Source organism: Camelus ferus, chromosome 6 (assembly GCF_009834535.1).
Source record: "Camelus ferus isolate YT-003-E chromosome 6, BCGSAC_Cfer_1.0, whole genome shotgun sequence".
Taxonomy (NCBI): Eukaryota; Metazoa; Chordata; class Mammalia; order Artiodactyla; family Camelidae; genus Camelus; species Camelus ferus.
This window is the reverse complement of record NC_045701.1, coordinates 6,354,288-6,380,415: the sequence shown is the minus strand read 5'-3', so window position 1 is coordinate 6,380,415 and position 26,128 is coordinate 6,354,288. Positions and strand designations below refer to the sequence as shown.

The window sequence follows — 26,128 nt, the reverse complement described above, 5'->3', positions numbered from 1 at the left end:
AGATTTTATTTTTCAATAATAAACCTTGAATGTGATCCATTCAAAAACAGGGATAACCAACTTTTACAGGACGTAAAAGACCAAATACTTCTGAAATAAGAGAGGCGATATAAATTCAAGTAAACATTTTCTTAAAAATGTATTTCTGCTATAAGATAATCATTATTTTTGCGTGTCCTTCAGAAATCAAGCTTTGCTTTCTTAAAACTGAGTAACTGATGCAGATATATTTCACCTTGTTGACTTTAGAATATAAAGGAAACTCATGCATTACCTGGCCATTCTAAAGTCCTTTTCCACCATTGCCTTGGCCAGCTCAACATGAATATCCATGGGCTGCAATATATGCATAGTTGATGGATGCTGAAATCGGCACTTTTTCCAGTCTTCCCCTTAAAAAATAATTTAAAAAATTAAACAACCAGTTTTTATTTTATAATTATTTTATAATTATTTTTAGATTATCAAATGTTCTATAGAAAACTATTCTATATTAGAAAACAACTAACAAATATATTCAATGTAGACTGACTTTTACTTATTTCAACATACAAGCTAAATGACCTATATTTTTTAATATACATTGACAAAAGTCAAAGACTATGAAATAAAAATAACCCTAAATATTTATTTGGAGGACTTCCTTTATAAGATCTTACATTTTAAAGCAAACAAGAAAATACCCAGGAATTCATTTCCTTGATTCCAGAATGAGAGATGAAGGTGGGTTGCTACAGTGAAAAAAGGAAAAAAATATGGGGGAAAAAAAAGAAGAAGAAGAAAAAAAGAAGTTTCTGGGGTTTCTAAGAGTGATAATTCTAAAGCAAAAATGAGTTTTATCAAGCAAGATATTTTTGACAAAAAGTATTATAGTCACTTTTCTTCAAATTAAGAAGTTTCCAAAGATAGACTTCCAATGACTAATGGAATCCTACACAGACCCTAACTGATGGCAATGACTAAAGCTCTCTTACTGCTTATAACTCAAACAATTATTATTAAGTACACACAAAAGAAAAAGCAGCTTTAATGGTCTGTATAAGTACTTCTCTTCAAGGAATTAATAGGCTCCTAATTTATAAAACCAGGTAAAGTATTATATATTTCCATTTTAATAAATCTCATCACTCTCATTATAGTATACACTCTGCACACAGAAACTATGTCCTTTTCTCCAATGATCTACCAGAGAATGATACAGTCAAGGATATTCTGCAAGTCCTTATTGACTCTAGAAACTAAAGCAGTATGGAGAACCAGCAATCTTTATTTAACCAGTCAAAACACCAAAGCTTTTGGAAAATGATTAAATTCACTACCTCTAGGGTTTTAAGACTATACCCAAACGTTTCAGATACCTACAAAAGTAGAAGATGTAATATTACTCAAAGACTAGGTTAACATTTAAAAATAAAAGCCGCAAGGGAAAACAACACTGAGACAACCAAACTCACTGAGACAACCAAACTCACTGAGACAGAGGAACATGAGCTGACTGCAACTTCTGTTTTGTGTTCTGGGCAATTTTACATCACACTAAAAAATTTAGGCAGTGACTGCATCTAGATTCAAATGGTGCTAAGTGACCTAAGATGAATAGCCAAATTTTTATCTCTACTTTTAACTATGACAAAGATTTCCAGTGATCGGCTCCTGTTTGGTTTTCTTTTCTTTTCTTTTTTAACTGAAGTACAGTCAGTTACAATGTGTACAGCACATTTCTGGTGTACAGCACAATGTCCCCAGTCATACATATACATACATATATTCGTTTTCATATTCTTTTTCATTTAAGGTTATTACAAGATATTGAACATAGTTCCCTGTGCTAAACAGAAGAAATTTTTTAAAATCTGTTTTTATACATAGTGGCTAACATTTGTAAATCTCAAACTCCCAAATTTATCCCTTCCCACCTCCTTTCCCCTGTAACCATAAGACTGTTTACTATGTCTGCAAGTCTGTTTCTGTTTTATAGATTAGTTCATAGTGTCCTTTTTTTCCTATTTGGTTTTCTTAAGTGACCAACAGTGTTAAGTAGTTCAAAATGTTGTCAGGGTTGATATATAAGCACACATACACATACATTTACCAAAGCTACTGAGCATAATTTCAAGATCCCGAAAACTGAGCAACAGTTTACCTGCTCTTGCAAAGAGTAGTTGCACACTTTTTATTTCAACATCAAACTTGTCATATGCCTTATCCATTATTTCTTCCAGAGATGAATTATTAGTCTTCTGCAAACCTTGATCTTTACTGTTAAGCTAAAATGGAGAAAAAAACTTAACAAAGAAGTCTATATATCAACATACTTTAGTTGTGTTTCCTTAAAACCTAAATTAAATTAAAACATTGATTCACATTTTCCTTAATTTTCTGATAAATATTAACGAATATTTTATTAGCAATCTAATATTTCAGCATGCGTCTCTATTATGTTTGGGTAACGGATGCTCAGCACATACGCAATAATTAGGAGATGAGTTACACAGCCCTCTGTCTCAAATAACCTGTCTAAACATGCAGCTCTTCCTGGCTCTCAGGAGTTCTCACCACTTACGCCTCAGCTCTCTGGCTAGCTATCCTAAACTCTTCACCATGAAACAGAAGAGTTTTGTTCCTTCCTCTCCTCACTATATCACTAAAGTAATTAGGTCATTAGAATTCAGGTCCAATCTCTACTTCCTTTTCCCTCTTCCCAAAGGAAACAAGGATCAATTTAGGACTTCACTTTTTGAAATCTTCACTTTTTCTCAGAGAGCTGAATTTCTAGCAGGTTCAACACCCAAACTCTTGGAGTTCTCTTACTCTACTTAGTTGCTGACAGTGATTTAATAAGCATATATTCATATGTGTATAGTTTTCTATTGTCAAGATATGTAAATTAACCAAGAAAGTTATGTAATTAGACTCTGGAAACCCAGGAGTGATTAAAAACTAGGAGTGCTTCCCTCCAATTATGGAAAAAAAACAGCAGTCCTCAATGTGAAACCATCCACCATTTCAGAAAATGTTAGTTTTTGTTTTTTTTTTTAACATTTTTTATTGATTTATAATCATTTTACAATGTTGTGTCAAATTACAGTGTTCAGCACAATTTTTCAGTCATTCATGGACATATACACACTCATTGTCACATTTTTTTCTCTGTGAGTTATCATAACATTTTGTGTATATTTGTTTTTATTTTTTTAATAGCCATAAAATATATACAAACTACATCATCTAAGCTAGGCTTGACAAAATGCTAAGAAGACATAAGTCTAGGTTTAGTTTAAGTAAACTCTGAGGGAAAAACAGCAAACTATCAGACAGCTAGCGACCAAGCTGAATTTAAAAAAGGCAGACAGAAATGCACATATACCTACCCGAAATGTACCAAAATCTAAAATGATAAGATCTGATTTTTCATGGTGGAAACCTGTCTGTGGAACTATTAGATAAGAAGGCTTCAGATTTATCCTTAAATCAAGGACTTTTCGAGTTTCTATTATATGTGTAAGTCCTAAAAGAAGAAAAAGAAGTAATGAAAGATTAGATGGTCAAGTTGAAATATGTAATTATACCATTAACAACGAGAATCAAGAATATCATTTGAAACATAATTTGGAAGAACATCAGTCCTTTTCACAGATTAGATTCTCAATGAAACATATCAGGTGAAAATGCAGACGGTCAATGAAAAACAACCATATCACACGGTACAGCAAACCCAACACAGCTAGTATTTTAACCAGAAATAGAGAAACTCATCATTTCTTTAGTGTAACAAAAAGCAACCTGCTACTTCAAATATTTACATTAGAACAGAAAAAATTTTTTGAGAGTTTAGATGATGCTTTTGCAGTCAGATTCTTACCTGTGGCTGTCTTCTCTTTAATTTCTTCCAGCTTCATCAGTGTAGCTGATGTTATCTGCTCAAGATCTAATCCCTTATTTGACTGAAAGAATTCAACCACCGCATTGATGGTTTTCTGAAAAACCATTTAAAATACAAGCAAGTTATATACAGTACTTTCTATACTACAAATTTTAAAGTTTCAGTTTAATTCTAATCAACTCTGGCTTTGAACTGAGGAGGTGCCTCCAAAGATAATCTACCCTACTACGTCGCCCTCTGAAGTGAAAGAGAACTTGAGAAAAGGAATAATACAATTAAGCTTATCGGAAAGGCAACAAATGTGTGCGTATTGCTAAGGTGAGCTTAAGAATGTTCTGTGGTATCGTGTTCATGTAGCAGTGGCCCATTACTCCTAGTCTCAGCCTCCAGATTAGAAGGGGAAACTCCACCTCTCTATACTACAATTGGATCCCCTGCATTTTGAAGTTTAGAGAGGAAATAAGAAAGCTGTGTTGCCCTTAGCTGCATCTAAAATTTGAACTTAAAAATCAGACATCTTGCAAGAAACAATGAGTTCTGGGGATTGAACGTACACCAGTGTGAATGTACTTAACACTACTAAACTGTACACTTAAAAAATGGCTCAGATGGTAAATTATGATTTCTCTTATGCTAATTTTGATTTTTCATATGCTATAGATTTTCTTCTACTCTAAGGTATATTTACCTATGCTTATGTTAAATTTTTTTAATGTAAAATACCATTAAAGAAGTCTACACTTATTAAACTAACTACTCGGAAATAATCACACACTGACTTCCTACTGCAGTTTATTTTTGCTTACTCTCCCCTCCCCCTCAACGCTCAGAATCTGTTTAAAGAGCTTTAGGAGCAACTGAAAGAATTTTAAATACTGCTCACGTGAGAAGAAAGCACTGGCATTTCTGTGTTACTGAACATGCTGGCTCAGGTTCTGTCCCTGTAGCTCCATCTTTATTCAGACTCTCTTAACTCATCCTGAGCTCGCCAGGATGGGTGTGGTTTGTTACGTAACTGCATCACTTGATGGTTGGTTCCACTCTGTTACTGAGATCCCTGACTCAGTATTACTTTACAATTTAGATGCAGATACACAGTGCGGGTGGGAGGCAGAACTTACTGTATTCTCTGATTTTTTTTTTTTAATTTTAAATTGTGGTAAGGTACGTATGACATAACCAAAATTAACTGCTAAACATGTATTACTCTTTAAATAAGAAAAGGGTGGCAGTAAACTGAGATGTTAAGTAAACAAAGCTTAAGTATGAAAATCAGAAAACAAGAAAACCGTATGTCAGAAGAGTAAGACATGCTTACTAAGGATGCCCTTCCCCCTTGTACGTACCGCATCGTAGATGACCTCCACGGGCTGAGACTGAACTACCAGGGTCTGGTCAGCAGCACTATTCTCTGGATTGGTTTCAAAATCAATTTTAAGCAAGGATGATGCAATATCACCAATTGAAGCCACGAGCGATGGTACAATGTCCTGCTGTCTCAGACCTGTTATATACCAGTGTTCTAATTTTGCTTCCACCCTACAGCCCAATGAGGAAAAAAAGAAGTATTACAAATAAGATCCTTTGGAATGTAATGGTTTAAAATACAAATTTCCCTTTAAAAGAAACTCCTTTGAGATCCAGGACCATGCCCATTACCCAGAGTTGGAGTCCAAACTCCTTGGCTTGGCATTCAATTGCCCACAAAATTTGTGGGGTTTCTTTCTGTTTCAGTTTACTTTTTTGTTCCCCTCATCCTTGTGAAAAACACACTTTGGCCAACTTCAGGACACTGCGGAAGTTCTAATCACTGTTGCGTAAATACAAGCTACACCTAAATCAGGGAACGCATCTTCCTTTTCATGCCGCACTGAACACTCTCCTTCCTCATCCTGGCTTCTTCTGGTCCTTTCCACTCAGCTAGCCTGCGCCCCAATTTTCCGAGCCCAAGTTATTCTCTTCCACAACTGAGCTTGTGCAGCACTGACCAGGAGGTTTCTAACTTTCCAGTACCTTCTTAATTATGAGCTCACTAACGTATTATAGATCTTATATTAACTTTCTATGCTTCCTCTCTTATCAACTACAGCATAAACACCTTGCAAACACAAACTTACTGTTCCTATGCATAGCCTTCAAAGTATCGAATCTAGGAATTAAACACTATCCAATAAACATTTGCACAAGAAAGAAGGAAGGGGAGAACAAATGATGAGCTCCTCATACGGGTCCATAACAAAACAAACACAAATATAAAATGACTATCTTCTCACATATGAAAGGAAAAACAATAGAGAACTACTATTACTAAGTTTTTTAATGCTAAGTAAAACTGTATTTGTTTTTTGGCCTGAAGTCTTAACTAGAAATAAAAATTAAAATAAGTTTTTTACTTACTTAAGTGCTTGTGCTCCTGGTCGCTGAGATACTTGTGTGCCCAGGCCAATTATCTGGATTTTTAGTATTTCTGGAATATTTTTGTTTTCTCTTATTGTAATAGAGGTGCTTACTAACTTCAGTGCCACTATATAGGCAACATACTAAATGAAAGAAAGAATGAAAATTGTTAAATCTTAAGTAGTTATTACTTTCTGTAATAATTATTTCTTATTTAAATTTTTAAATTATTAAGTGATGTAAAAAACAATACAGTAGGTTTTTGCATCAGTATGTTCACCACAAAGAACATGAGACAGTTCAATACAAAATTGCTTGCTCAAATAAGACATTAATAAAAGATTCAAAATTAATTTTTCTTAGTTCCAAAGATAACAAAAATGAAATTTGATCAACTATTTTGTGGCATAAATAAAATTCAACAGTTCTCACTAAAGCAAATTAATTCAGACCAATCCTCTGGCTCAAAACTGGACAAAATACAAAGAACATCTGCTTGATGGCTTTGGACAGTTAATAAAACACTGAGAAAAAAATCCTGACCCAAAAATTGGTAGATCAAGACTAGAGGTAGGACAGATATCCAGGGAGATAACTCTACTACAAGCACACAGGAAGGAGGGAAGCAAAGAATCTACAAAACAGTCAGAAAACAGTTAATAAACTGTAAAGTGTAAACTGTACATCTTTATCAATAATTACTTTAAATGCAAATGAACTAAATTCTCCAATCAAAAGACAAAGACTGTCAAAATGAATTTTTAAATAAGATCCAATGATATGCTGCCTGCAAGAGACTAATTTTAGTTTTAAAGCCACTCATACACTGACAGTGAAGAGATGGAAAAAGATACCTTAATCAAATATTAACCAAAAAACAGGGGTAGCTATACTTACATCAGGAAAAAATAGACTTTAAGTTAAAAATAATCAGAAGAGACAAAGCCATCATATAATGATAAAGGGGACAATCCATCAAGAAGAGGTAACAGCTGTAAATACATAAATACCCATTGGAGCATCTATATATATAAGTCACATACTAGCAGAACCAAAAGAAATAGACAGCAATATGGTATAGTTGGGGACTTCAGTACCCCGCTCTCAACAATAGAGATCATCCAGACAGAATCAATAAGGAAAGAATTATTTGCACAATGCTACAGGCCATTTGCCACAACATGGATGGTCTTGAATGGCATTATGCTAAATGAAGTAAGTCAGTCATAGACAAATGCAATGATATCACTTCTATGTGAAATCAAAAAAATAGAACAAACTAGTGAATAAAACAAAAAAGAAGCACATTCACAAACAGAACAAACCAGTGATTACCAGTGGGAAAAAGAAAGAGGGGAGAGGCAATTAGGGGAAGGGGACAAAAAATGGGTATCATGGGATTATATGAAATCATGTGCGTGAAACTTTTGAAAATGGTAAAGCACTAGAGAATTTTTTAAACAGATAATTTAATTTTAATTTTAAAAGATGCTCAATATCACTAATCAGCAGAGAAATGCAATTGAAAACCACAGTAAGGGAGGAGATCAAGTAGGAGGAAAAAGAAATAAAAGCAAATATAAATGAATGATCTAATTAAACTTAAAAGTTTTGTAAAGCAAAGTAAACATCAACAAAATGAAAAGACAACCTACCATATGGGAGAAAATACTTGCAAATGATATGACTGACAAGGGATTAATATCCAAAACATATAAACAGCTCCTTCAACTCAATATCAAAAAAACAAACAAATTAAAAAATGGGCAGAAGGCCTGAATAGACATTTTCCCATAAAAGCTGTACAGAAGGACAACAGACACAGGGGAAAAAAGTTCAACATGGCTAATCAACAGAGAAATGCAAATCAAAACCACAATGAGATACCACCTCACACCTATCAAAATGGCTATCATCAAAAAGTCTACAAATAACCAATGCTGGAGACGACGGGGAGAAAAGGGAACCATAGGCACAATGTTGGTGGGATTTGTAAATTGGTGCAGCCACTATGGAAAACAGTATGGACATTCCTCAAAAAACTAAAAATAGAATTACCACATAATCCAGCAATTCCACTTCTGGGTATTTTTCTGAAGGAAATGAAAACACTAATTTCAAAAGATACATGCACCTCAATGTTCACAGCAGCATTATTTACGATAGCCAAGACACAGAAGCAACTGAAGTGTCCCATCAACAGATATAGAGAATAAGCTAGTGGTCACCACTGGAGCAAAAAAAAAATGAAACATAGTAACTCTTAGACCACCTAAATAATTAATTACCTGCTTGGGCAAAGTTAGGTTATGGGTGCTCTCGCTATAACCGATGGCCGTGAAGAGCTTATCTTTTTCCTCTGGAGTCATAAGATCATCAATAGCTACAAAAAGACAATATGTTAAGAAATTGACTGATTTAGTTTTACAGATGCAACCAAAAAAATCAAACCAAACTAACAAGTGCCCTAAAATCAATAGACATCAATGCTAAAGTGAAAGCCGCCAGGTAATTTCCTCTAATACACTATTTTTTTTTTATAGTCAGTTTATAATGTTGTGTCGATTTCTGGTGTAGAGCACAATTTTTCAGTCATACATGAATATACATACATTCATTAATATACTATTTTGACTTGTTAAAACAAACATCATGTATTTACTTGTTTAGGTCAAGAAAAGGCAAAAAGATACCATTAAGGGAATTCAGGCTTCATATGAAAATTTTAGAATTTCCTAAGTATTATCAAATTAAGTGAAACTTCTAATAAATACCTATGTAAAAAGTAACAATGAGGAATGCTACATGTGAGATTTCTGAATTTCAACTTTTAAAATTTCACACAAATAATTTTTCTCAAAAACTTAAAGTTTTATTTCAGTCAAATAAACACAGAAATGTTCCAGCCTGATATATTTACTTACATGTTTACCATACTGAGTCTTTATTTCAAAAATATAATAAAATAAAATTCAATTAACTGGCTAAAATATAATTTATGTATCTTTTCCTTATCAGTGTACAATAAATTATCTGACTTGGAACTTACTTTCAGGAATCAAAGGTTCTTCATCTTTTTTCTTAGATTCCTTCTTACCCCAAAACCCACTGAACCAGCCTCCACGTTTCTCGCCTGTGTCAGTAGACTTTTTCCTTAATTTTTGTCCAGATCGAATCACCTTAAAAATAAAAATTAAAAAATGTAATTAAAGAATAGTCTCTTCACTCTCAAGTGTAGCCAGGTAAGAACAATTTTTTTTAACATGACATTGAGTTAAAAGCAGTCAATAAAGCGAATTCCTTCTGAAATGATGTTTAACATTATTTGGTCAATATAGTCTCACTATTAATTTACCTTTCACATCGACTGATAGCATTTTGATGAAGTTGCATTTTGTGAGCAATCAATCTAGTTAAGGTTTCAAGTAACATTTTTCTGAGCAATGTGTTTTCCAAATTTATAAGGTAAAGAGCCACTAGGAAAGCAGATTTTTAAAATGAAAAGTTCCCTCAAAGGAAGATGCTTTCACACTGAAAAGTGATTCAGCAATCTTATTTCATAATTTATGTACACTGCAGGCTTGCTAACTATGGACATGGTTGGGGGGTAGAAGATAAATAAAAGTGGATAGTACTCGAATCTCATTTCATCCTCTTTTCTCAACAAATCCTGGCTTGATTTTCTGCTGTTGCCTTTACCCACTTTTCAGTAAAATAGAGATGAATAATCCAAAAGTGGAAAACAGAAGGATAAATAGTAATAAAGGGAAGGAATAATTTAGACTCTATTTTCTCATTCCCTGAATAAGTAAACTTCCTTGAATAAGTGAGGAATTTTCCCACTTTAAATTTAAAATGCTCTAAATTGGTAGTGAATTGGTAATATATTGCAAGTCTCTGTGTGTACCAAAAAGTGAAATAATCCAAAAGAGAATTAAAGAAAAGAGTTCAATTCTACAGTAAAGACAGTAAGTTTGATAAACAGCAATGCAGTTTAAATTAAGTTAAATAAGCTCTCTTTAACAAGTAGACCTTAAATAAATACCAAGGGAATAGGTGCACATCTGCCCACAAATCACTGAAGGTCATAGTAACACCTCGGCTGTAACTGTCTTTTGTCAAGCTTATCAATCCATTTTCAGCAGTCAAGGTAATGGGTGAAAAATACATAGCGGATTAGGTTATACTCTACACGAAATAATATTTGACTTCTTCATTCTCCTGGCATAGAAGATTAGTGTGCTTTTTAAATTTTTCACAGTAAAACGTATCTATATGAGACCAAAAATGAACTTTTAAATGCATATAAAGCCTAATACGGAGAGGGATGCAGAAACCTTTTACTTTCTCCTAAATAGAATCTCTGTTGCCGTCTCTTCCTCCCCTGTCCAGCTAAGAGCTCATGGTAAATAACTTCAGCCAATCCTCTGCCTACATTTTAAACTCTCTGGTCCCATGGATTTTCCGTAACAATGAAAAAGACATCAATCTTGGATGTATCTAGTTGCCTTCTCTTCATCTACAACCTTCTTCTTTGGCCACAGCATCCAGCAATTAATCTTTTTTTTTTCAATTTTTAAGCAACTGGTAACTGATATTAAGAATTAAGAACACTCATTTAAACTAAAGCAACTTAATTTAGGGAGAATTGGAATTATCTGCTTCTTACAGCAAATCATTCTTCTAACTCACTGGAACAATCCACAGCAGTAGCAAATACTTTTTTAAAATATTCATACTCTCTGACCCACCATGCAGAATTTGTTCTTAAGAAAATAAGAGATGTTTGAAAAAATGTCTAGACAAGGGTACTCACTGTAGTGTCATTTATAATTAAATATAATCAGTAAGAAATAGTGAAGCAAATTCTGGTTTACAAACAGAATGGAATACTAGTCAGCTAGTTAAAATGATGTTGGATGATTCTACAGAATACTAATACGAAATGGGATACTGTAATTTAGAAAAAAAAAAAAAAACCCAAGTTACAAAACCATTTGACTCCATATTCCCCACTAGTTACCTCTCCATTTATCCTGTTTTCCCCTTAAAGTATCATACTGTCTGCACTTACTGTATCCAGTTCCTCATCTTCCACTCCCTCTCATTCCTACCCATATTATTCAATAAAATTTTCTCTTAAAGTGGTTTTTTTACAGCTAAATCCAATAGGGAACTTTCAGTCCCATGATGGTCTAAGCCCTCTACAACCCATCCTTCATTGCTGATTATAACTAAAAATTTTGGGCAAAACATATAAAACATCTACCACACTCTGCAAAGTAAACAAAGCAGGCAGATGGGGAGGGGAGTCAACACTCAGAGAAGTGATATTCAAAAAAGTGAGCTCCCCACTTCTTTTATTTTTTCCTATACCCACCCCCTCACCTGCCCCATAACTTCTCCCTCGTGATGTTCTTACCCCTGGGTGTCAGCGTGACATGTGACTTGTTTCTAACAAATAGAATCTGGCAAAGGTGACGAGATGTACATGATTGTGTGCATAAAACTGGAGCAGCTATCTTGCTAGACTCTCTCTCCTTTGGAAGAAGCAAGCTGCCATGCTGCGGGCTGCCTAATTTGGGAGGCCCATTTGGCAAGGACTGAAGTGACTTACAAACTGAGGGCAGCCTCTAGCCAACAGCCAGCAAGAAACTGAAATCCTCCATCCCAGAGCCACAGGAGTTAAATTCTGCTAACAAAAGCCAATTCTTCACCAGTTATGCCTCAGATGAGACCACAGTCCCAGCTGACATCTTGATTATAATATTCTGTGCCTTAAGGAGAGGACTCAGGTAAGCAGAGGACTGGACTCCTGACCTCCAGAAACTCTGAGATGGTAAATTTGTTTTTTTAAGCCCCTAAGTGTGTTATGCAGCCATAGAAAACTATTTCACATGGCTCTGCCCTGAGAGGGCCTCAGTCCTGGAGCAGCACAGAGGAACAGGCAGTTAAACCCCTGAGAGAAACTCCAGTCTGGCCAAGGAACCAGAAAACAGAGTCCACGAAAGCCACAGTTTAGGGGGAAGGCCCCTTGGATCTCTCATAACTCTGTGCTTGAGGCTGCCTAAATTTCAGTCTGTCCCAAGCTTCTTATGTATAAAACTGACCTAAGTCAAGGAAGCAAAAGTTTAGAGACCTGAACTGAGTAATAAATCATTTGCACAATTCTCAAACTCCTGTACTAATCACGTGCAAAGTAGACCCAAACCAACATACCAAAGGCGGAAGAACTGAACTATTATCCACAAAAGGTAAAACACAACTTAAGATCAAGGTTGTACGCTAAGACAAAACATCAAACATTTTCCAGAGGATAACAGGACCCAAAGACTACATAACACAATATTCACAATGTCCAGGATACAATCCAAAATTACTTAAGATGCATAAACAAAACAAAGAAAAAGGAAAATGTGACTTTCTCTAGGGAAAAGATAATCAATAGATGCCAGCGGCCAGAGAACCTAGACACTGAAACCATCAGAGCCACTCGACCCATGTTACATGAGATAAGGGAAATACACCTGAAATTACTAAAAGATCAAAAGTTTCAGCAGAGAAATGGAAACTATAAAAAGAAACTCAATAGGGATTTTAGACCTAAAAAACAAATCCAAAATAAAAAAAATAAAATGGAGAAAATGTAGATAATAGAGGAAAGAGTAAACCTGAAAACAGATCGAGAAGTTATCCAATCAGAAGAACAGAGATAAAAAAAAAAAAAAGATTAATAAAAAAATGAACAAAGCCTCAGGGACCTGTGGTATAATATCAAAAGGTCAAATATATGGATATATGTACATACTTGTGTGTGTGTGTGTGTGTGTGAGAGAGAGAGAGAGAGAAAGTGTTTGTGTGTGTGTTTTAAAAACGGAGACCAAGAAGGAAAGAGAAAAATAGGGACTAAAAATTATTTGAAGAAATAATGGCTGAAACATCCAATATTTGGTAAATCTAAAGGTCAATTCTGAGTCCTCAGTTCAGCTGACCAGTCAGATGCATCTGCTATAGGTGACTACTCCCTGCTCCTGGAAATTCTTTCTCTTCTGATTTTGAGGTTATGTACTACATTCACAGAGCTTTCCACTTACATCCCTGGCACTCCTCCATGGTCACCACTGCTGGTTCTCACCTCTCTGACCTATGAACAATAGAATGCTTCGAGTTTTTGGAATCCTCTTCTCTAGCTACTTCTTAGGTGATCTCATCCAACACCATGGCTTTAAATACCACCTATATGGTGACCCCTTCTAAATTTATACATCCAGTACAGACTTCTCTTCGAAACTCCACATTCATGTATCCAACTACATACTGCGTAACTCCACGTTAATGTTTAAAAGACAGCTAAAACTATCAGTCCCAAAATGAACTCCTGATCTTCTCTCGTCTCATCCAAGCATGTCCCAGAAGGTCTTCTCTATCTCATCTCATGGCAACTCCATCCTTCCCAATTGCTCCAAGTCAAAAATCCCTAGGGTCACTTTCAACTTCTCTTGGAACCCATATCTAGTAAGATGGGAAATACTGGCTCTACCCTAAAAGTCTATCCAAAATTTGACCCTTTCTCATCACCTCCACTGTAACCATTCTCAGCCAAGCTACCATTATCTCTCACCTTAAATATTTCAACAGCATTCTAACTGGTCTCTCCCTGTTTTCACCCTTGCACTCCTCTATAGTGCTTTCAAAATAACAGCCAGAGTAAACCAAAAACCTAAGTTGGATTATATCATTCTGTTCTCAAAAAGACTCCTTAAATCAGAATAAAAGCCAAAATCCACATGATTGCTTATAAGACCCTACAAAATCTGGCATCCTCCCCAACTCCCAAAACACCCATCCCACTCCTCCACTACCTTACTTCTCTGACCTCATTAACCACCACTCTCCCCCTCTCTCCCTACTCTACTGAATCAGTTCACTGAATGAGTCAGACAGGCTCTACTCCAAAACCTTTCAGCCTGCTGTGTTATTTCTGCCTGGCGCAGTCTTCCCTCAGGTATCTGACTCCCTCACCTTCTTCAGCTCTTTGCTGAAACGCATCCTTCTCAGTGAGGCTTTCCCTGTCCACTCTATCTGAAATCGGAACCCCCATCAGCATCACCGCCTAGCTCTGTACTCTCTACATTTCCTTCTACTGTATTTGTATTTATGTTTTTGTTTATTATCCTTCTTCCTACTAGAATGTAAGGTGGCTTTGTCTGTTTTGTTCATTTCTGTATGCTAATGATGATGATGATGAAGCAAAAAAAAGTCACTTGTTTAGTAATTACTATATGCCAGGCACGTAACAGTTTAAGTGGTTTACATGGTGTATCATACACTCTTCACAGTAACACTAGGATGTAGGTACTATGAATTAATCCTACTTTGTAAATGAGGAAACTGAGGCAAGTTAAATATTTGTCAGCCTAAGGTCACCCAAAGTAGCAGATGGCAAACCTGGAATTAGAATCCACACCACCTGACTCTCCAGTCCATATGCTTAGCTGTAATGCTAGCAATAGGCACTCAATGAGCATTTGCTAAGTAAATGAATGAACAAGTGCATATGCTTTAATCCCATCTAAAAATATGAGTATGTTTATAAAGATTTCTGAATATAAGAAAGACTAAACGAATATGCAGAATGGTATTAACAGAAGTTATCTTTTTGTGCAAAACAACAGGTGTTTCTATTTTCTTTTTTTGTGGATCTATATTTTCTCACTTTACTATAATGAGTTTACTGGACTTGTAATTTATTTTTTTAATTGTTTTTATTGACATATAGTTGATTTACAATGTTGTGTTAGTTTCAGGTGTACAGCAAAGAATTATTATATTTATATATATGTATTCTTTTCCAGATTCTTTTTCAATATAGGTTATTACAAGATATTGAATATAGTTCCAGGAACTGTACAGTACAGCCTCGTTGTTTATCTATTTTATATATAGTAGTTCGTATCTGTTAATCCCAAATTCCCAATTTATCCCACCCCCGCTTTACCCTTTGGTACCATAGTCTGTTTTCAACATCTGTGAGTCTATTTCTAGTTTGTAAATAAATTCATTTGTATCATTTTTAATGGTTCACATATAAGTAATATCATATATTTGTCTTTCTCTGTCTGACTGATTTCATTTAATATGATAATCTCTAGGTTCATCCATGTTGCTGCATATGGCATTATTTCATTCTTCTTTATGGCTGACTAATATTCCAGCGTGTGTGCGCGTGTGCGTGTGTGTGTGCGCGTGTGCGTGTGTGTGTGTACATATACCACAAAAAAAGTTTTTTTTCAGTTTCTTAAAAAACTAAATATAGAGTTACCATACAATCCAGCAATCCCATTCTTGGATATATATCCAGAGAAAACTCTAATTCAAAAAGATACATGCACCTCAATGTTCATAACAGCACTATTTACAATAGCCAAGACATGGAAGCAACCTAAATGTCCATCGACAGATGAATAGATAAAGAAGATGTGGTATGCAATTTATTTTTTAATTACCAAAAAAGTCATGTTACAGAATAGTAGAAATGACATGAAACAATGAGGACAGGTACCAAGTAGGATAAATCAGCAATTATGAAACATTATAAACAGACTGAGTCCAATTTTGGAAAAAAAGAAAAGAAGAAGGGGAGGAAGAGAAGAAGAGAGAGAGAGAAGTGGGGAGGGAGGGAGAAAAGAAGATGGGTGAAAGGCGGAAGGGAGGGAGGGACAGGAGATAAAGAGAAAGAAGTGGGGGATACAAAGCTTAAACAAGCAGGTATACATGCATGGAAGAAAAACTGGAAGTCTGTATTTCAAAATGTTAACAGTAGCATTCCATGTTGCTAGGATTATGGATGACTTTTCTTTTCTTTTGGGGGGGTTATCATTTTTTTGTTAAAAAATTAAAAAATTTTGCCCTTCATGTTAGTGGGCTTTTCCCCAATATTCCAATTTTTTTTCTCTTGAGACTAAATTAATACATGAAAATTCAACCTTTATTCTCACTTGAGTAAATTTCAACAACTTCCAAAGAACCTTAGATTTCTTAATCCCAGGTTTAAAGGAGTAGTAGAAACATGTTTTAAACATAAAATCAGCTAATAAAAATGATTACCTCAACTTGTGCTTGTTGCCTTGCTAAAATTATGTTAAAAACATCCAGAGACTTCTCCAAATCCTATAAAACAAAGAGATACTTATAAACAAGGAAAACAGTCAATAGTTAAAAATTTTTTTATTCTGATTTCTAGGTTTATTCTAATCCATGAACAAATAGTATTTGTATCTAATGAAAATATAAGTATAAATTTGTACACTTGGTTTTTACATTTTTAACTTTTGCAATGTGAGAAATAATTTTCTGAGAAAGCAAATCTTTGTTAAATACAATGCAAAAAGCAGAATTTTAACGAGACCCCTGTAATATACCGATAGCCATATACACAAATAGAAACAAGACTATTTGGGAGGGAAGCCTGTTTTACGTGTTACCTTTATGGTTGGTCCTTCTGATGCCCTCTATTACATGTTATACTACAATCACTGCACTATAGGCACCACGACAAAACACAAAATTCAAGAAAGCAAAATTCTCCAAATCAAGTAGACTAAAGCAAAAATGTACTGGGTGACCTGTGCCCCACGAGCTCTATGTGTTATTTCAAGTAATTCTCATAACTCTGTAAGACAGATACTGTTTCCTTTTTATATATGAGAACATCAAACCTGAGATGCTGAGTAACTTCTAATACATAATCCTAGTGACAGTCACGTATTTCAGGATAATAGGAAGTCAAATAATTCTTCACATTATGAATTTGTGGCAAAAATACTTATATAATCAAGATCAAATGATATTAAGCAAATTACATATTCAGTGTAGTGTTTTTCTTTAATTCATATGAGGGGTAAATAAGACTCCTATCCTGAGGAGTAAGAGTATTTTTTACAAACAATACTGTGAACTCTTAAAAAGTCACTTAACAAAACCAACAATACACATTCAGCTAACAATAAACATATCTGAACAGCTCTGATATTGATTTTCTAAACATTATTATATTATACATTTTATATATTATACAAAACCAAATACATTTTTCCAAATAGCTTATAGTTACCTTATTTTATCCAACATTAGAATGGGAGGAAAAGGCTTTTATAAAGAGGAAAAAAAAGGGAAAAAATATTCTGCATTTTCTATAAAATTCTCTCAAAAAGAGCTCAGTTTTGTTCTAAAATTATATTTTAATTTAAATTAAATTTAGAAGAATTAACATTAAAGGATGATTTAACAAATAATAGTTTTCATCAATATAGACAAGGTATACCTGAATTTGTTTCTGTATTTCTTCTGGGACTTTAGATTGGGTTAGCTTATTTTTGTAGGCATTTTTATAACTCTTGAGCAATTGCCTGTGCTTTTTTATGTTACTCCATGACCACATCTGTGTATATCGTCTTATATGAACTTCAAGAACAGAATCAATTGCATATTTCCACCTGCAAATCAAATTTTGTTAGTGCACATTTGAATGTAAATGTTTAAGAAAAAGCAAGAAAACTGCTTTGACATCTTACATCTACATTGCTTTTGTTCTTATTAACTATATTCCTATAAAAGCTCAGTAATAATATTTCAACTTCCCAGTACAATCCACTGACTTAAACAGATTATGAAATGGCAAACCACTCCAGAAGAGGGTATGCCAAAGCAAAATCATAAAGATACAAAATGACATACTGTGTGAAATTAATAGTATCCCAGTATGGTTATAACATTGAGCCCATGTGCACGAACAAAGGGCAATAAGATTAGAAAGTATTAAAAGTCTGAATGCTAAGTTAAGAATTTGGGAATAATCTAGGAGCAAGAGTACAAGAGAATGTGTTTATGAAAAAAGTAACAAGGACATAATATAAGAGATACCCTTTTCATGTCTGTAAAAAAAAGTAGCTTCATTACATGGTTTTAAAGGCCTCTTAGCTCTGAGAGTCCCTAACTATATGATTACATGGTTCTCACAAATCATCTTTTAAAAATTCCAACTTACCATTTTCGACTATTGGTATGAAGTGGTAAGTAAGGCTTATATTTTCTGTAAGGAGCATTTCTAACCATATAATCCACTGACTCCAACAGGTCAATCATACTTAAGTACTATTAAAACAAAAACCAAGTTACATATATTATATTGCACACATGAATAGCACCAAATTTCATTATATTTTCAGTCTAGTCATACTTCAAATTCCCTGGTAATTCAATCATACATTTTAGCAAATTTAAGACACCACCAATTATAAGCTGTAAGATAATTTTTAAGTTCTACCTCAAAAGAAAACAGTGTTACCAATTAAACTGTCATATCACCAATAATAATATACATTCTATTTTCAAATATGCTAACATGTAAAATAAATGTACATCTTAGAACCAATGAAATATCTGTTAACTACTGACATGGAAAATGCTTATTTCTAAAACTACGTATTTTCCTCTGGACCATCATTTCAAGCTGTGGCTATCTCTATGAGCTGAAAATTATTGCATAACTACAGCAAGATGAAGCTATTTAATCACCCATCTTATCATATATACAACAAGCCTGAGTGTATCTAAGAGTAAACAGCTCAAATGGAGGGAAACACACACAGAGACACGCAAACACACACACGACTACAGGTAAGATAAAGAAAGGGGAAGTCTAGCCTCTTCCTCTCCATTTTTCTTAACACAGTTCTACCTAAGAGTTACTGTGTAGTTATTCAGTACTTAAAATATGGTGGAGAGTCTTATCTTAAATGTATTTGTAAGTATTAAATATACCCCAGATTTTTAAGATGTAAGGAAAAATAAAAAGATAAAAAATATCTTAACAATTTTTAATTTTAATTGTATGCTGAAATGATAATGTTTTGGGTATTTTAAATGTTAAAACTCACAGAGAAAAAAATGTGACAATGAGTGTGTATATGTCCATGAATGACTGAAAAATTGTGCTGAACACTGGAATTTGACACAACATTGTAAAATGATTATAAATCAATAAAAAATGTTAAAAAAATTTTAACAATTTCCATTTTTCTTTTTACTTTATTACTATGGCTACTAGAAAATTTAAAACTACATATATGATTTGCATTATATTTGTATTGGACTTCACGGGGCTAAAAGCTTAATTCGCTAAATCCCCCATCTGGCTTTCACTTCCAGTTCTCCAGATCTGTTATCCAAACTCCTCACACATATAACCAAACTTGAGAAACAAATGAAGGAAAAAAGCTGCCAACATAGACAGTTGTTCTAAAATTTAAGTGAACAATATTCAACATAAAATTTGAGGAAGAAAAAAAATCTGTTAAAATCCTCCATCAACAAATGGGAATTAAATGGGAATCATGTCGTTCACTATAATTTGATTAGATTTTCCACCAACAATGCAAATATCAGATAAAATGAAGGAAAACTATTTCTTAAACTTGATATTTATTTTCTTTCAAAATCACTTATGTATCTATTTTTAGGAGTCGAATCTCAACACAACAAACCAAAAGAACCACCAGAGCCCTGGAGAAGGAATAATCACATGGGACAAAAGCTGTTGAGATTCAAGGCTAATCAAAGCTATGAACATCCAAATGAATCTTACCTGAGGTTTGGTCAGTTCAATGGCGATATTTTGTACTTCTATGTTCCAATCAAGTTTAGGTGTTTTGAGCTCTGTTTCTGCATAAGGATTCATGTAGAGTTTTGCAGAGGCTGATATTGGCTGGAAAACTTATACCACATGGGAAGACATAAGATACGTTTATATGCCCTTACATATGAACAACTGTAAATAATTACGAGAACACTGTTACTCTGAAGGTAAAGAAAAATGATCAAAAACACGTCAAAAAATGTTAACAAAAACACTACCCAAAACTATTTAAGCATCTATTTATCTGCATAATACTAACTGTCAAACTCAGTGGTAAAAGTGGAATCTCCAAGGAGGAAATTGGTGTTCTATGCTTCTAAGTATGAAATGTACAAAATACAGACAATCTAATCTTGATTATTCTCAGTCTGTGTAAAATTAATGCTTCTCTTCCTTGCTACAAGACATTACTGATTTTATTATTCATTAAAAATGCTAATGCAAGGTAGGAAACAAAATTTAATTTCTGTCTTATTTAATCACTGTCAGAATTTAGGAATAGAATCATGAATGAAATTCATATTACCCATTAAAAAAATTGCCTACTACTTTGCAATTTTCAATGATCATTACATGTATAATCTTAGACTCAACTGAAGACAATATTCTTGAAGTTGAAAAGTAGTATGAAAAAGTGTATTAGGGAAGATGACAGAGCAAAGTAATGTAATAAATTTTAATTGTGAATAGTATTAAAATTATATAAATTGTGATAGCTTACAGTATTTACAACTTGCATAAGATTGTATAAAAAGTTTTAACTCATTTAGAGGTTACTTATACTGAATATGCCTAAGAATAAAGTCATGTACTTTTCTGAACAAGTTCTTTCATGAATGAAACTAAATGCTCTAAAGCAGCAGCCTCTGAAAGCTTTGTCATATAGAGGTCTGTGGACATAAAGAGCAAGTGCCAACTCTCACATAATGGCCATTAGCTATGAAAGAATAAAAGGAAAACAGTGAACCAGAGTAGCATGGAAGAACATGGGCACGAAAGCTGTGAACAAACCTAAAGAGGTACATTAAAGCAAAAGGATCGCATCTTTAGAACGAAAATGAAATAGAAAAAATGAGATAAAGAAATAAACATGCAGGCAACTTTGTTAGAGATCTATTTTAAAATAAATAAAGGTGAGGCAGCCAAGAAATAGAAAGGCTCACTTTAAAGAGATCTCTGGAGAAATTCAGATCAAAACAGCAATGAGAAAGCCCCTCATACCTGTCAGAATGACTATCAACAAAAATCTACAAGTAAGAAATGCTGGGGAGGATGTGGAGAAAAGGTGACCTTTGGGCACTGCTGGTGGGAAACGTAAATTGGTACAGCCAGTATGGAAAACAGTATGGAGACTCCTCAAAAAAACAAAAATAGAACTACCATGTGATCCAGCAATTCCACTCCTGGGTACAAATTCTGAAAAAATGAAAACACTAATTCAAAAAGATACATGCACCCCAATGTTCGCAGAAGTGCTATTTGTAATAGCCAAGACTTGGAAGCAATCCAAGAGCCCATCAACAGACAACTGGATTAAGAAGGTGGGGTGTGTATATATAATGGAATATGACCCAGCCTGCAAAAGAATGGAAAACCGGCATTTGCAGCACCGTGGATGGACCTAGAAAACATCACACTAAGTGAAGTCAGACAGAGAAAGACAAGTATTATATGATATCACTTACATGTGAAATATAAAAAAATAATACAAATGAATGTATATATAAAACAAAAACAGACTCACAGATACAGAAAACAAACTTGCAGTTACCAAAGGGGAGAGGAGGGATAGAGGGACAAATGAGGGGTATGAGGTGAAGAGGCCCAAACTGCTATACATAAAATAGACAAGCAAGAAGGATTTATGTACAGCAGAGGGAATTATACCCAGTAACTTATAGTAAAGTATCACAGTATAATCTGTAAAAACACAGAATCGCTCTGCTGCACACCTGAAACTAACATAATACTGTAAATCAACTATACTTCTTAAAAAAAAAATGCTCAGAGTGGTCAATTTGTCTCAATACTGCAACATAACACGCTCATAGTGACCTGAATACCAAGATCTCAGAGATTTAGTTCTTAAGCAAAAAAAAAAAAAAAAAAAAAATCTAATTTCTAAAACAAAGTAAATAACAAGGTAAGAAGAAAACATGGAGGTCAAGGGGCTTAGCTGTTGGGAGTGAACTACAGCCACACTGCCCTTCTCTCTCTTACTCTCCAGGGGTGTATGAGTTATAATCTATTTCTAAATCCTGTGTAATAACCCAATATGCTATATCATAAAACTAAGTTATAAAATTAATACTTTCTCCTTGCCAAAGTAACTTTATCTGAAAAAGTATATTATAATAAACTATTTAATGCCATGCTTCCTATAACATGAAATAAGATTTATCACTACTTACTGTATTGATGGGATGGGGGTATACTGCTACTCTTAAGAATTTCACTTTTCAGCTGATCCTAAATAAAAAATTTGAATTACATAAGAATGAGAAAGAAAATGCACACAAATTCAGCAACACAAACAAAAAAAATTTGGTTCTTAAATCAGTATCTTTATTCCCATCTTCATAATTAGTAGTCTGTAAGAAACACACAGAGCATTATTTACAAATATGTCTTTAAAATATAGTAGATAATTTTTATAAATTCTAAATACCTAGAAACAACACTATAATACTGTGTTCCCCTCTCACTCAAGGTATGTGTGTGTGTGTGTGTGTGTGTGTGTGTGTGTGTGTGTACACATCCATGAATTAGGATCTCAAATACTTTCTGGACAACGGCAGATTATTTCTTACAGTATCTTTCTGAGAAATAAAAGAATCTTTGAATTAATTCAGTTCAAAAAATTCAACTGTTCTTCCTTTTTCCTCTAAGTAATAAACATGACTAAAACTGGCTTAGCACACTTAGTTTTTAATTAATTGTTCACTGCTCAAGAATGCATCATCACAAATGCTTAGAACATTTAGTAAGAATACACTTTTTAGATCTGAAAGGTATCATCTTTCTTTACCACACTCTTCAAGTAATCATTCTCATATGAAACTCCACAATGAAGCTGAATGGCATCAAAATGAGAGTGTAAAAAACCATGAACAGTTTTAATTTAACAGTATAGGTTCTCATCTCACTGTCTCGTGAAAGATTTCACAAAAATCTTCAAAAGCAAAAGTGCTTTTTTAAAGACAGCATGAATTCCAAAAACTATGCTGCCCATTTCTCATTTAGTTACATACAACTTAAACAAAAGACTGATATCTGTCCTCATTAAGGACCTCTTACGTAAAACAAATTTAGGGAATACAGTTAGCTCTTCCAGGTATAAACTGAAATTACCAAGATCTGTTCCCTTGATCCCTGGTAAGACATTCTGCAGTTAACATTCCAGTAGGCACTGAGACTATCAAGTCGTATAAGCTATAAAAGAAAAATGGAAAAGGTCAAACAACTAACACATTGAAATTATGAATTCATATTAAAAGCTGGTCATAAATTTCTGTTATTTTAACACACCAAATTGTGGTAATGTGTTATGGAAGCCTAGGAAACTCATATAGGTACATTTTAAGAAATATTTCAAGGGATGGTGGAGAATAAATTAAGAGTATGGGATTAACAGATACACACTAGTATATAAATAAAATAGATACACAACAAGGATTCACTGTATAGCACAGGGAACCATATTCAGTATCTTGTAATAACCTATAATGGAAAAGAATCTGGGAAAAATATACATCCAGTGGTTAACATCTGCTATATATAAAAATAGATTAAACGACAAATTTCTTCCATATAGCATAGGAAACTATATTCAGTATCTTGTAATAACCTTTGATGAGAAAGAATATGAAAACGAATATATGCATACATATGCATGACTGGGAGATTATGCTGTACACCAGAAACTGACACATTGTAACTGACTATATGTCAATTAAAAAAAATACATGTAACTGAATCACCTACTGTATACCTGAAACTAACACAACAGTGTAAATCAACTATACTTCACTAAAAAAATTAATAAAGTACATTATAAAAAAATTTTTTAAAAGATCATCATGTTCACGACCCCCAAAATTTTCCAGTTGCCATTTTGAGCTTTCACAGGAAAGAAGATAATACAAAAATGGAAGAAAATATATGTACGTTATTCAAAGACTTTATTATTAATCTAGTATTTGCTAAATTGTGCTTCCAGGAACTCTATTCCCAAGGGGATTCATTCATTCGATAATCAAAAATTTATTGAGAATTTAGTATTTGACAGACCCTGCAAACGTTTCGCTTAGTAAGAAAGACATGATTCCTCCAGTGGATACAAATGGCTGTTTCGATGGAGGGGTGAAGGGAGAGAGTTCTATGATCAGCAACTTGGGGAAAGCTACAAACTAAATATCCCTCTGGAAGACTCACAATGATTATTAGCATATTTAAAGTATTGTGAAGTCCTGTAGGTAAAAGCAAAATAAAACATACCTGTTTAGCTTTGTACTTTAGTCAGTAATCTTACGTGACTAGAGAATATTTTTTCCAACAAATCTAATAATATCCCAATTACCTAATGGTTCATGAATTACAATTTGGGAAATATTTATTTTATTCAGTTTCTTTATACTCTTGGTTAAGAATCTACACCTCAGAACAGGTAAATGATTACAGAAGTTCACACAGGGAGTAGCAAAGCCAAAACTAGATCCTCAACTGTTAACTCACATTCAATGGCATATTCTGCTCCATCAAGGTTTCGTCAAGAAAATACATTAACTGTTTGTTCCTAGGAAAATAACTAGATTAAAAAGTCTAGTTTAATACCTTGTATATAATTTTTTCTGCTTCATTTAATATGCACGGAGTCCAGTGTTCATTTGCAGTCTGAAAGAAAAAAAGACAGTAACTGTGAAATGAAGTCTACATACCACAAAATCGTGCTCTAATATTTGTAAACTGTAACAAAATAACTTAGGAATAAAAAGACATCTAGTTAACGTTGGCTAATGTTAGCTATCTGCTTCTTTACATATTTATATGGCAAAATCAAAGGAATAGTGAAAATAGAATTGAGGAGGTTCTAATTTACCTGAGTTCATTCATTTAGAAAATAATTACTGAGCTACTATGCGTCTGAACTGGGTATGAATAAAAACAGAGAGCTGGCCTATAAGCTACCGAAGAAGGCCCACATTGTTTAAAAAGAAAAAAATCAAATAAATGATTATTGCAAAGTAGGACGAGAGCCAAGAGAATATGAAAATCACAGCATGACCATGTTTCTAGAAAGTCAGTATGGTCAGCAATGCCAGGAGCTGCTGTGAGAGAAACCAAAACGTATTTAAGTGGCCAGGGCATCACTGATGAACTTGTTAAGAACAGTTTCAGGGGAGCCGCAGAGTAAGAGCAGAGGGGGCAGTGAGTCATGGGTGGGGGGGAATAAAGATAGCAAAGGTAGAGAATCCTCTCAAAAGCGGAGTTACAAAGAAGGAGAAGGCAGTAGTTAGATGGGACCTGGGTGGAGTAGGAGAAGGTTAAGGAGAGGCTTTTTAACTTTAATGGAAGGGAGAGACTTCAATGTGTTTAAACACTTGCAGGAAGGAGTAGGCGGAGGAAGAAGAGGAATTGAAGATTTAGGAAAGAGAAGGAAATTGACAGAAATAAGGAAGGAAGGGCAAAAGGTAGGAAGGAGTGAGAGACAGAGGGAAAAAAGGCTCCTGAGGACATGGGAGAGGATGGGATCCAGCTCAGAGGTGAGCACACTGCCTCAGGTATTCAGGTTAGTTTCGAATGGGAAAGATGGAAGAAAGGAACGGTATACATACAGAAAGAGACGCTTGCCATGACGGTTGTTATAACAGTCAGTGTGGTAGTTGAAGCAGGAATTGAGCCAATGTGCCAAATGCTTTACACAAATGATCTGATTTAATCATCACAGAAACACTAAAATATACGTACTACTATATCAATGAATGAATGAAAGTTAGACAGGAGACCACGTGGTAACCAGGAGAGTAATACGTCACAGCTGCTTTGACAGAATGTAACAGAGAGCATAAAAGAAGGAATGGTAAATTCCAAGAGGGAAGTAAAAAAGGAGTAAGAAAGACAAGGTAGTATCTCAAGGAAATATTAAAACCTGA

The 26,128-nt window shown here is 34.2% G+C and overlaps 1 protein-coding gene across 6 annotated transcripts in view; it reads right to left on the bottom strand.

Moving 5' to 3' along the window:
- VPS13C (vacuolar protein sorting 13 homolog C) overlaps positions 1-26,128 on the bottom strand; it is a 157,412-nt gene that overhangs the window by 97,644 nt on the left and 33,640 nt on the right. For 5 of the 6 annotated variants that reach the window (XM_032481043.1, XM_032481044.1, XM_032481045.1 and 2 more), the window contains 15 exons: positions 24,810-24,869; positions 23,328-23,408; positions 22,388-22,445; positions 19,926-20,053; positions 18,327-18,433; positions 17,604-17,775; positions 16,388-16,450; positions 9,330-9,459; positions 8,569-8,663; positions 6,281-6,423; positions 5,230-5,422; positions 3,863-3,977; positions 3,372-3,508; positions 2,144-2,267; positions 275-392 (listed from right to left, as the gene is read on the bottom strand). In XM_032481043.1, the coding sequence (XP_032336934.1) occupies positions 275-392; positions 2,144-2,267; positions 3,372-3,508; positions 3,863-3,977; positions 5,230-5,422; positions 6,281-6,423; positions 8,569-8,663; positions 9,330-9,459; positions 16,388-16,450; positions 17,604-17,775; positions 18,327-18,433; positions 19,926-20,053; positions 22,388-22,445; positions 23,328-23,408; positions 24,810-24,869 (1,724 nt within the window). Of the gene's footprint in view, positions 1-274; positions 393-2,143; positions 2,268-3,371; positions 3,509-3,862; positions 3,978-5,229; positions 5,423-6,280; positions 6,424-8,568; positions 8,664-9,329; positions 9,460-16,387; positions 16,451-17,603; positions 17,776-18,326; positions 18,434-19,925; positions 20,109-22,387; positions 22,446-23,327; positions 23,409-24,809; positions 24,870-26,128 lie in introns of those variants that run through there. The other variant, XM_032481048.1, reaches the window with a different exon arrangement.